This window comes from Gavialis gangeticus, unplaced genomic scaffold (genome assembly GCF_001723915.1).
Source record: "Gavialis gangeticus isolate Ggan-Ray unplaced genomic scaffold, GavGan_comp1, whole genome shotgun sequence".
Taxonomy (NCBI): Eukaryota; Metazoa; Chordata; order Crocodylia; family Gavialidae; genus Gavialis; species Gavialis gangeticus.
In genome coordinates, this window is record NW_017729022.1 from 50923497 (window position 1) to 50935707 (window position 12211).

General features: G+C 42.5%; 1 protein-coding gene across 1 annotated transcript in view; it reads right to left on the reverse strand.

Moving 5' to 3' along the window:
• UBN2 (ubinuclein 2) overlaps nt 1-12211 on the reverse strand; it is a gene marked incomplete at its 5' end in the record, with an annotated part of 101886 nt that overhangs the window by 55627 nt on the left and 34048 nt on the right. The window contains 4 exons of the mRNA XM_019515797.1: nt 944-1073; nt 2427-2497; nt 6549-7059; nt 10324-10436. Coding sequence (XP_019371342.1) covers nt 944-1073; nt 2427-2497; nt 6549-7059; nt 10324-10436 — 825 coding nt within the window. The remainder of the gene's footprint in view (nt 1-943; nt 1074-2426; nt 2498-6548; nt 7060-10323; nt 10437-12211) is intronic.

Sequence of the window (12211 nt, forward strand, 5' to 3'; positions counted from 1 at the left end):
TTTTTTTTACTGAAAAAAGATGAAAAATATCTGAAAGAACAGTAAGGTTGACAAGCACGTGTCCCTCAGATTAGTTTTTATACATCTGGATACTGAGCATGACCAAGTCCTGCAAGTCAGGACTCCAAATGAAAAAAAAAAACGAAGACTCCAAATGCAATATTACACTGTGCATTTACCATCTACACCATTTCAAGTTCTCTATTTGCATCTTCTTTTTCTTACCTTTGCCTGTGGCAACTGTTTGCCAAGAAAGCTACAACAATGGTTCAATATTCAGCAAAAGGGTGCAGGAACACATGGAAATTCTTTTCTTTTCCAGAAGGAACTTTTGTTTTATGGAACTTTCAGACCTTGAAAAGGCCTGGCCCTAAACTCATCCATACCCAGATTTAGAGCCTACCAGGTCTACTCTATCATCCAGTCATATAAATACAATATGCTGTCTTTACTAATCAACAAATAAAAATACATATATTCATATTTCAAAACAAAGCAGCTATAGAAATGGAGCATAAAGAAACATCAAACAGACCTAAGCATATGGGCAGCATAACCCTGAATTTGTTATAAAGGCTTATGTGACTACTACTTTCTTCATTGGACTATTTTTGATTCATTTGCTGTGCAACGTGTTAACCATCTGATCTACCAGTAAAGCAAAGCTAGGAAGTAGTTACAGCTGCAGCCACCTTCACACTTAGTCTGCATTCAGCATAAATGAAGCCATTTTATATGCATCTCCATAAATGTTTGACATTGAACTACCTCTGCTCTCAGGATGCCTGTAATCTTACGTTCAAAAGGTAACTTCTTAAAAACAGCCCCAGAACAGATCCAAAAGGTCCTTCTGTATTGGAAACCCACTGCTGCTCTTTTCTCCCACATTGAGCCCTCATAACTACCTACATACATTCCTGCTGGAGCCACTCCCTCTTTTTACCTGGACATTGAGGTGCAACTTCTTCAGACGCTTTATCAGTGTGTCCTTATTGCATGGCACAAAAGCCTCAAGGTGGGAGTACACTCCATTGCGGATGGCAGGATTTATCTCCTGTAACTGTAGCTCAATACTGACAACAAGAAAAACAGACAGCAAACTATAAAGGTACTCCAGGATGAAGATGAAGACTGCACAGAAGGCTGAAGAAGTCTGTATGCATTACATATTCTAGTTGTGTGTGGATAAATTAACCTGGGGTGTTTTTTTTAATACCTAGACCAGGGTGTCAAACACAGCCATTGGGCTGGATTTGAAACCATATGTTCCAGTCTGTGGGTTGCTGGACCAACCGCATGTTAGAGCCTCAGCCTTATGTACTGCATCTGTGTGCCCTGCCCACTGGTCCTGGGGCCAGTACAGATTGGGTCATGCCAAAACCAGCGCAAAGAGCCTGCCTGGCCCCATGCACAGTACACACAGGCCCATGGGCTTGCAGGTCATGCAGCAAGCAAGGCCGCCACAGGGCACGAGCTGCCTGCAACATGTGGGCAGGCCCTGACACTGCACATGGCAAGAGGAGTCTCGAGTCCAGGCTCCATGCAGGACCCCAGACCCATCCCCAGTCCTGTCTGCAGTGCCAGGTCCAACCTGTGCAACATGGGCAGTACATCCCCCACCATGCCAGCCACACATGCACAGCAAACCCAAGACTCTGAGCATGCTGCACAGGACATGCAGGCTGGACTTGGCATTGTGGGTGCTGCACAGGGGTTGGTCCCAATCCAGCCCTCAAACCAACACAGACTTATCTGGCTCATAGGGCCAGAAGTGTTTGACACCCCTGCCTTAGACTAATCCTTGCTGAGATAAATCTCTTTTAATGGATAACAAAAGCCCAATTCAATAAAAATTCTGATGTACATGCACATGGCCATGTGCATCATGATTCTGTACATCATTCAAATTTCAATTACTTCCCCAATTATGCTGGGCATAGCTCTGTTTTGGCCGTTACATTTTTTTTTAAAAAACAGTTTTGATAACATTTCCAAAATGTTAAGCTGAACCGTGATTCTATGCGACAAGAAAAACAAAACAAGAAAAAAACAACAACACTTTCTACACCAGACATTGGGATGCGCAGACTACAGAATTATAGTGGGCAATTTTTCTTTAATAATATCTGAAACAGTTTTAGCTTATGAAAATGTGGGAGAGTTGGGAAAGGATGGGAAAAAAAACCCAGCAGAACTCTGCCAATGAACTCAAGAACACAATGCGCTGCAAAACATTTCACACTAGATGAACTATAGATATAATGATGGCTACCAGAGACAAAAGGATCATCAGCTAGTCACTAATCAATTTAGATTAACTAGGTTTTCCCGCCAAGTCTCTTTTCTTTGTTTAAGATCTTTGTTCCAGACATCGAAATACATGCCTCTTCTCTAAAACACACAAATCTGGAGAGGGGAGCACTTACTCCAGCAGAATATTGTTCATGTCCTGTGTGAAAAATTTCTTCCTGCCTTCTTCATCAAACAACTTGGCAGCCTGGAAAGACAGCAGTAAAAGTACCCAGAAGTTTATAGCACATTTCATCCCAAAGATATTTACAGATTTCAGCACTTCACAAACTATAAACATAAACCTCACTCTCCAGAAATGCAAACACCGTTACAATGAAATACAGCAAGCCACATGAAAATTTTGAACACCAAGTGAAAAATATTGGTACAGCTAACTAAAAAAAAAAAAAATATGTAGAAAAAGTTCAGGTAGGCATAACAATCATTTGGTTTGGAATGTGACCAGATTACTGGGAATAATATTCCAGTCTTGCTAGACAGGCCAAGAGACCCTGTCACTAAAATTATACCTTATCAAGAGAGCCCATAGCAAAATAATGATGCTACCTCTGGGACAACGATTTTCTCCTTACTCCAAAGGAAAAGCACTATACTTAGAATATCAAAATAATAGGGGGCAGCAAGGTAGACATTCCTATTCAAGCCACGCAAGACTTTTCTTCTTGAGTGGCTTTGCCCAGCTGTAAATCCCTTAGTCTTTTTGGGCAGATCTACCCCAGTTCCTTCTGTCAAGCTTCCTATAAAAAGGTACCATGAATACAAAAGAGGTACCCACTCCCTCTTTTCTGGTGTCGTCCCATATTCTCTCTGCATTTAGTCCTGTAATATGGATCCATCTGTATTCCCTCCTGCTGTTCCTGAGTCTTTGCACAGTCACTCTTGCTGGGAAAGAGGCAGATCTGTTCCTACTCAGAACAAGCAGCAATGGTCTCAAATTGCAGCAAGGGAGGTTTAGGTTGGATATTAGGAAAAACTCTCACTAGAAGGGTGGTGAAGCACTGGAACAGGTTACCTGGAGAGGTGGTAGAATCTCCATCATTGGAGGTTTTTAAGGCCCAGCTCCACAAAGCCCTAGCTGAAATAATCCAATTGGGGATGGTTCTGCTTTGAGCAGGGGGTTACACTATATGAACTTCTGAGGTCCCTTCCAACCCTAATTATTCTATGATTCTCCTTTATACTACAGTCGTTTTAATGTCCTTCCTTAGAAAGTCCCTGTGGAGGGCTCTCCAGCTTCTGCTATTGCCAAATAGACTGGCCTCTTGCTGTCTTCACAGCATGACAGCAGCTCAGGAAACAGGAGACACCAAGCTATCGATAAGGTCTTCCTCTAACTTCCTCACATTTGTAGGAGAGTCCACAGGTGAGAAGACACTTCCTTTTCTATTTATGTTCAGGTGCTGGGATTAGAGAACATCCAAAGGAGAGAAACAGTGAGCCTGTAAACTACAGGGTAAGAGCCATGTGTCATTCTACCATATAAGAGAAGTAAATGACAGTTGCCATTTGGTGAACCTGACTATATACACAAGAGTAATATGAAATTTAAAAATATGGAAAAAAATTCTCCAATGTGTTGAAAGTAACCCACTACTGAGACCATATAGATTTTAAAAAAGCTACTCACAGATGAGTCTGGAGCTGACCATATTCTTTAATTCAACAAAATACCTGTTTTACTCTTTAGAAATAAAAAGAAAAAATTCAAAAAGAATCTTTGACTATCTGTCAAAGTTTTGTATGGCAAAGTAATTTAATACTCAGTAAGAAATCAGATCTTATTTTACATATTTTGTCCTTCCAATCTACTAGACAATTTTTTAGTAGCACATTAATGTAAGTGCTGAAAGTCTAAGATGTGTTAACAGCACTGAAACATTTGCTCTGCAAAAAGACTACTAAGAAATTCTATGAACTTTTAACAGTGATTTTTAAGAGAAGTTATTAAAGGACTGGAGGTTTAGTTTTAAACCTTCTAATCTCAGTGTACCTTTAAAAAGTTAATTATTTGAAGTGGATTGTACACTGAATTATCATTCCTTAGGCGGGCAATACTGCTACAGTGTTTTCCATCCTAATTCCAACAATTATTTTTCAGTTATTTTGTATTAAGTTGTCTTGTATTTTTTTAGTTGAGTTTTAAAAAGAAGCGAGGAAAAAAAAAAAAAAAAGAAGATTCAGATGGTGCATGAGTCAAGTTGATTAGAACAACTAAAAATGACTAACATCCTTGGGACATGTGTTCCACAGAAAGAGGCATACATTCCCAAGACAAAGGGGTCAAAGTATGATTTCACTGGATTAGGCCTAAACAAAATGACATGCATCTTCCATTGAAGTGTGAAGCATCTCCAGGTTCAGAATCATTCTACCATGTGTATTTATCTAGGCCAATATTGAGCTGCTCACTTGTAGTCTAAATACCACATAACCCTTAGAAAAAGCTAACTATTATTACAATAGAAAAAAGCCATATTGTAGTTTCCCAGTTAGACTGCTAGATTATGATAGAGTTTTAAACCATATTTAAATAATCAACTGCCTTTCAAATAGATCATTTAATAAGCCAACTTGTATTTTTAAACAAAGTATGTGTTCTCTTACATGCAAGGAATAACTCTAAAAAAGAAACTTGAAAATTGCCAACACTGGAAAAAAAAATCTTTGAATTAAGTCTATGGGAGCCATTTTGCTAATGTTCACTTCCAAAATGTTTTCCTCGCCAACTAATGTTTAAACAAGGTAACCACAATTTCACTGTAGGCCAAGAAAGCACCTAAAATTATGTTGTTGTCAACACCACCACCACCACCGCAACGTAGCTTTCCATCACAAATTTTAAGCTTGGAGTAGATAAGTCACCATGCTATTCAGAAACATTAATAATAAAATGCTGACTGAAAATTTAAAGGAATGAGTTTCCCAGACCAACTGTAGACCATGAGAAATGGCTAAGTGGATGGTTGATTTGGGTAGGAACACTGTCATTTCCTGGCTCTGGAACAAGTCTGTTTCTAGATATGCTATATGTGAATGAAGACTCTCACTAAGCAATATTGTAGAACCTGCAAAGTTGGTAAAAAAAAAGTTGGTAAAAAAGTTACTACAGTAGACAACATTTTCTTTAGTTAACCTTTACAATTATTATGGCCGCCACCACTCATTTTAAAGGATTACAGTTAGTTATACAGGTCCAAGTAAGATTATTTAAATAAACTTGTATACAGAATAAAATGCAAGGGATTTATAAAAGAATCTTCCAAATCCTAGTGAAGAAAGATAAGATTAGCTGAAAGGAATACGTTAAAAATGCCACCCTTGCAGAAATCTATGGTCCAAAAAACTGGGGTTAAAGGGCACCGTTTTCAAACCTTAAGAAAAATCATGTTTATATTTCCATTGTTTTAATTCATATGCAGACATATCTAAATAATCCTTCCCCTGTAGCATTTGCATTTCAAACACTGCAAAAGCTCCTCCAGTAATAGGAGAACTTGGACATGAAAGTCTTGAGAAATGACCAGCTTATTTTTCAACTTCCAGGCTAACCTGCATAAATGAAACAAGTAATATGGAGGGGCAGACAGTGGGACACAATATATAATATATAAATTTATTACTGAACATATATAAAATATGTAACTGAAAATACATGTGCACTTTTCAGTTGCATATTTTTAGTAACATATTTTTTCAGTTTGCCTCCCTGACCGCAAAAAGAAAAAAAAAAACTTTTAAAAATATCAAAAGGTTTTCTACTTCCCTCAACAAGATTTCACTTAGTTACCAAGAAGGACAAACTTACAATAGACCTGATTAGAAAAAAAGTCAAGCACACTAGCGAAGAATGAAAAAACAGATGTAGATGGTATGAAGTCATCTACTCTATCCAGAGTTAGATTTTTCTCTACAAAATGTTCACCTCTTTGCTTAGCCTAGTTTAGCTCAAGTGGCTAAGCTATCTGCCTCTGCTGGGAAACATTCCACCAGTGATTTTAAACTGAAAATAAACTAAACCATTTTGCAACTCAGAAAGATCTACTTTACAACCTACACTTCCCTTTGCTTAATATTATCTGATTTGTCTAGTTACAACCACCAGAGTTAATCTGAACAATTCCTTCTTTAGTGTTCCTACCAGGCACTTCATAAACTTGAAATATAAGTCAGACTGCAGCTATTTCTCTTGGCTCTTGACAACTCTGAGCATCCTTTACCAGTGAATTTATACTTACTATTCGAAGGTCTCCAATGCGTTTTTCAAGTAGTACAGGCAGACCTTCTGGGAGGGCAGGCACCTGCTTGGGTGTCATGACCTGAGAGGTTTGGGTTGGCTGAGTGGCATTTCCATTTTCTCCTGACAGCTCAGACACTGGGCTGCCATCAGAGGCGCCATCAAGCAGCTTGTCAAAGTCAATATCTCCCAACATCTCCAGAGCACTTTCAGCTTCCTGCAAGAGCTCACGCTCACTTGTGCTACCAAAAATGGAGAGGACAGGATCAGGGACCCTGAGGTTCAAGTCAGAGACATCATTTCCAGTGCTGGCAGAGCAGGAAGGAGGTTTATTAGGCGCGGAGATGGAGGTGGAGGTTGCAACAGTCACTGGAGTTTTTGGATTGGATTCTTTCTGCCTCAAGGCTTCCTTCTCCTTCTGGAACTTCCGGAGCATGGCAGCAAGAGAAAGCGAGTCCTTGTACAACTTCTTCTTCTTCTTCTCAGACTTGTGTGAATTCAAGGCTATTACTCTGGAGAGAAAAGAGGCTTTTGTTAGGATTCATGGAACTTGCCAGGCCAAAGTTACTTTCTCCAAGTATGCTTAAGTTTACTATTGTTCAGTGACACATGCACCTTAAAACTTTCTTATCAAATGTTACAGAGGCCTGCACCAACCTCAAATTTCTTCCTGTGCTGTTCAATACCACTATATTTTAGTGGTAGTGCATATACTATCACAGTAACATTTAACCTAATGAATAACAAAGAGCCAGTAGAGTTGTCGTAGTTACAATGAGTCACACTTCTACATTAAATTTCTTCTCAATGATAACCACTTTTTTTGCAACTTGGTGTTCATAAATATGGTGCAAGAGAACTTTACTATTGAGCATTTTGAAGTGCAGGATTAGCATTTTTGGCCAATGCAGGGCTGTCCAACTTCTGGGGCTGTGCGAAATTCTGGCAGCTGTTTTGTTTCAGGCAGTTTCAGTGCCCAAAACACTGAATCCAAACTTGAAAACGGAAGGTTCAGTAACATCTCCGAAATGTTTCAGAAAATTTCAGAGAGTTTCAGAGCCGAGCTTGCAGGGAAACAGCAGTATGCTGCTGCTCTGCTGCACAACCTGGCTCCGCAGGGAACAGAGATCTGCACCAGGGTCTCCTCACTGCTGCTGTCTGCCTTGCTCCCCTGGCAATGTGAGGCTGCGCATGGGGCAGGCAGCAGCAGTGAGGAGACCCCCAGCGTAGATCCCTGTTCCCTGTGGACCCAGGTTGCACAGCAGGGCTGTGCTAGTCCCTACCATACAACCTGGCTCCACAGGGAGCAGAAACCTGGGGCTGCATGAGGTGGGTAGTGGTGGCAAGGATCTCTGCTCCCTGCAGAACCAGGTCATGCAGCAGGGACCAGCAGACTTGCTCCTCACTCTGCGCTGCTTCCCTGCCCTGCGAACCAGCATGACAGGCGATCCATGCAGGGGTCTCCTCACCTGCATGGATGGCAGCAGCCCTTCCCCTCCCCTGGACAAGCCACACGTGGCCCCATCCTGCTCCCCACTGGGGCCCTGCAGCCCCACCTGGCTGGGTAGGGCTGTGTGAAGCTAGCAGCCCATTCAAAACAGATTCAGCCAAAATGAAAAGGGACAGTGATCCTAAATGAATCACTGTCCTCCAAAATGGGCAAGTCTGAAACAGAATTGAAGCACAGCTGTTTTGCACAGCCCTACCAACTTCTGGGCAGCTGGGGCCACTTACCACATGGGCCACAGACCAAGTGTCCTTCCCCTCCCCACGGCTTCTCCCCCCATACTGGTTGCATAGGGCAGGCAGCCCTGCTTCACCATTCTCATCTGCCCACGCAGTGCAGGCAGTACCCCACTCCCATTTCTCCCTCCCTCTCCCCAGCCCCCCAGCAGACAGACAGCCCCGCTCTCCTTGCACAGTGGGCACAGCTGGGAGCTGCTGCACGCACAGATAGAAGAGGGCAGAGACTAGCACCCCCTCAGCTGCATACACAGCACAAGCAACCTAGCTCCCTCCTCCCAGCCATGCAGACTACACTCCTCATCCATCTCCACACAGGTGTCTCACCTCTCCTGCTGAGTGTGCAGCACCCCCCACCACCCACCTACAGTGTACGCAGTCTCCCATCTCTGCTGTGCCCACTGCTAGGACACATAGTTCCATCCTGGCCACGGTGCCAGGAGCAATGGAGGGAAGTTGGAAAGTTGAGGGAGGCAGGGCAGAGATGGAAGCAGAGGCTGAGCAGGAGCCTGAGGGTTGCATGCTAATGCTTTGCGGACTGCTAGCTAGACAGCCCTGGGTTAAATGCATCAAAAAGGAGTGTTTTATAAGTTTCCCCCTTGAAATCTCAAAAAAAGGCTTCTTGACACACATTACCAGCAACAACAGATTTTCAGAACCAATTTCTAGATACTCAGGAATAGAACATTTGTCAGATCATTTTATAGAAATCAATTTAAAGATTTTACTCCCTCCATACAAGTCATAGACCAGAGGTCAGTAACCTTTCGCCAATGTGGGGCACAGATTGTGACCTGGCTGGCGCTGCAAGTCACCATTCCTCTTCTCCTGCTCCAGGATCAGCGACCCAGTGAGCAGAGGCTACAGTGATATTAGCACACCATTAGCAGAACACGAACCAGAACAAGTGGGCAAGGAATCAGAGCACCCTTAGTGAAATGTAGACTGCATCAGATCTTCACAGGCTGGATCCAATCCCCTTGTAGGCTGAATCTAGCCCACAGGGTATGTTGTCAACCCCCGCCACACAATCCAGTGGCCCAACCTAACATTTTTCTCATTATCCTAAATGTCTGTCACTATCATGTATGTATAAAGCGTTGTTTCTACTTCACAAGCCTCATCACGATGCAACCAACAGCTCACTTGCCATTCTGGGCACAAGCTACAGTGCTTAGCCAGTGGCTATGGCTGTAAGAGTTAACACAAGACTCCACCCCTTCAGTCCGCTGAACAGACATGTGGCAGCCATCTCAGCAGCTTCGCTGCATGCACAGCAGTATTGCGAACCCCACCATATAAAAAAAATAGATAAAAAAACCAAGAGAAACTCTGAACCCCCCCCCAAAACAAACAAAAACAAACAAACAAACAAACAAAATCAAGCTATTTGGTATGCAAGTCACAAGATACTCCATTCTAGCCCTCTTTCCCCCTGGCTCCTCACGCACATGCCCTGAGCAGCTCCACTGCCTTTTGTGGCCCCTGGCTCAGTGCCGACTTGGTGGGTCTCCCTGAACCTCCCCTCCTGCCTAGTCTCCCTGGGACTGTGGCTAGTTCCAGCTCGGTTGGGGCCAGAAGAAAAAAATCCCGAGAATGAGAGTTTTATCACAAGATCATGAATCAGATTTAAACTTATCAAGAGTTTCAATTTCTGTAAGAGTTGGCATTACTGGCACTGTCTCCAGGCTTGCTTCTTTTCCAACAACGAAAACAACATCCCTGCTTAAAACCTGCACCCCAACTTGGGGGAGCTGATTTTGTGGGAAAAGTGTGCCCATTATAAGATTACACCCTTCTAAAAAACATTACTGCCCTGACACTGCAGTATCTGTATTTTGGTGCAATAGACTGGTCTTGGGCCTCTCTCATTTCTGTACTGTTCTGATGTATACATTTCAACTGTTTTGCTGAATAAAATCCAACATAAGACTCCCACTAAGAAAGATAAAGGGACATTATTTGCTTCTTGTTGCAGTGAGGTACCCTCTCCTACAACCCACCAGACAAATCTGTCCACAGACCAGACTTACCCCAACTGCTTAGGAACTTTCATTTTTCGAGGCTTTTTCTCCTTCTCTGTCCCTTCCTCTTTCCTCTTGCGCTTCTTCATCCCATGGTCCTCTCCTTCTTTTAGCTTGGATACCTAAAGAAAGGACCAAATTGGTGACAGTATTACCACTACTGCTTTGTTTTTAAAGCAATAAGTGATTTGGCTACCTCCTCTGGTAATTCCAACCTAACAACATTTAAAAAAGGCCAAGAGGCAGCCAAGGCACCCTTTATCTTATCAGCTTATCAAAAGCTTATTGCTTTTTTTTTTTTTTTTTTTTAATTTTTCACATCTTCAGAGAAAAACATACAGACAAACAATCTTGGACTTCACATTTTTCAGACCAGGACCACATCCTTGAATGAGTTTAACAGCAAAGAGCACAAGGAGTGTCTTGATACTAATCTTTGTCAGTTCTTTCTTAATAATAAAAAGCAATACATTTAAAAACATCAAATAGCTAATTAAGTGAAAGTGTTCAGTAAGACCCCTGGAGAAACCACATTTGGCTCCACAGATACCATATTTACTCCAATATAAAAGACAACCCCCGCCCCTCCCCCTATCAGCATAGAAAAAAAAGTCCCATGTCTTATGTTTGCACATCAGTAACCCCCACCCATTACATACATTAGTTACCATTAAACTGCTGCTGAAGCAGCAGGTGCTCAGTCATGGAAACCGCCTCTGAAGCTGATTAAATGAAAGCCATGCTGAGCATGCCTATAACACACATGGTCCACACTGGGCAAACGTGAGTGGGAACCTACCACAAGGTTAGGTTAGTGCACACCATCTGAATAAGACATTGTGCCCATTGTGCTTAGTCCTCAGTGCCAACTTTTTCAAGTCATTGTGAACCACTACATCAAATACATTTGGACTTCTTTTTTACTCCCACAGCTGACCAGTGCCATTCTTTCCCATTTCCAATGATTCTGGTTTCTTCACCAGCCTTTAAATGCCTGACAAACATTGGCAAACTTCTATGTAGCTGAGAGGCTCTGTCACTCCTCCTCTCAGAGTTTATCATGTAAACTCTGCTGTATGCCAATAGTGTGGCCCTACCCTGAATGGAGTGAAGACAGACTAGACAGCCCTGCACCTTACCTACATGTATATTTTTGAAGGGTCCCAGGACTTAATAAGAAAACTCAGTTCCAGTCACAAGTAGGGGGAGGAAAGGGCATGGAAAATGGTATCTGAAGTACACACACACACACACAGAGCAGTGCTGGATTGTCGGGCTGTTGTTGGTTCAGCAGGGCTCAATGAACTACATGCTGCTGATTCATTCTCAGCTCAATGAACTACATGGTAAATCATGAGTCTTTTGGCTCTGGTCTAATACAGATAGTACAAACAATGCATGGCCTTTTGGCCAAGATCAAGAGACTAGGGCTTATGAGCCTCAAGATCTCTAAGCCTAGGGTATGCACATAGGATACATGCCATGGATTTGGGGAGTATCCAAAGCCCCACACTGATGGGTCTGGGAGGGAGGATACTTGCTTGGTGGTAGAGCCACACACACTTGACAATTGAGCTCTGCTCAGTGAAATATTGGAACTCTACTTTGGTGCTCCCCAACTATATTTGAAACCTATTTGGTCCTTGAAAGGAAGAAAAAAAAAAAGCAAGCAAGCTAAAAAAAGAAAAAAAATTGTGCATGATAAAGAGATACATAGAGGAGTGCTCAGTAGAGCTGCAGACCTCGCTGGCTGTCAGCCAGGACTGTGGCCTGAAGGAGGTGAATTCAGACTTGGGGGCAGTTGCAGGCAGCTGTTTGAGCTCTCTAGGAAGTAAAGGCTTGTTTGGGGACAGGAGGTACTACTTCACTGTTAGGGCAGCTAGGAACTGGAACGAAC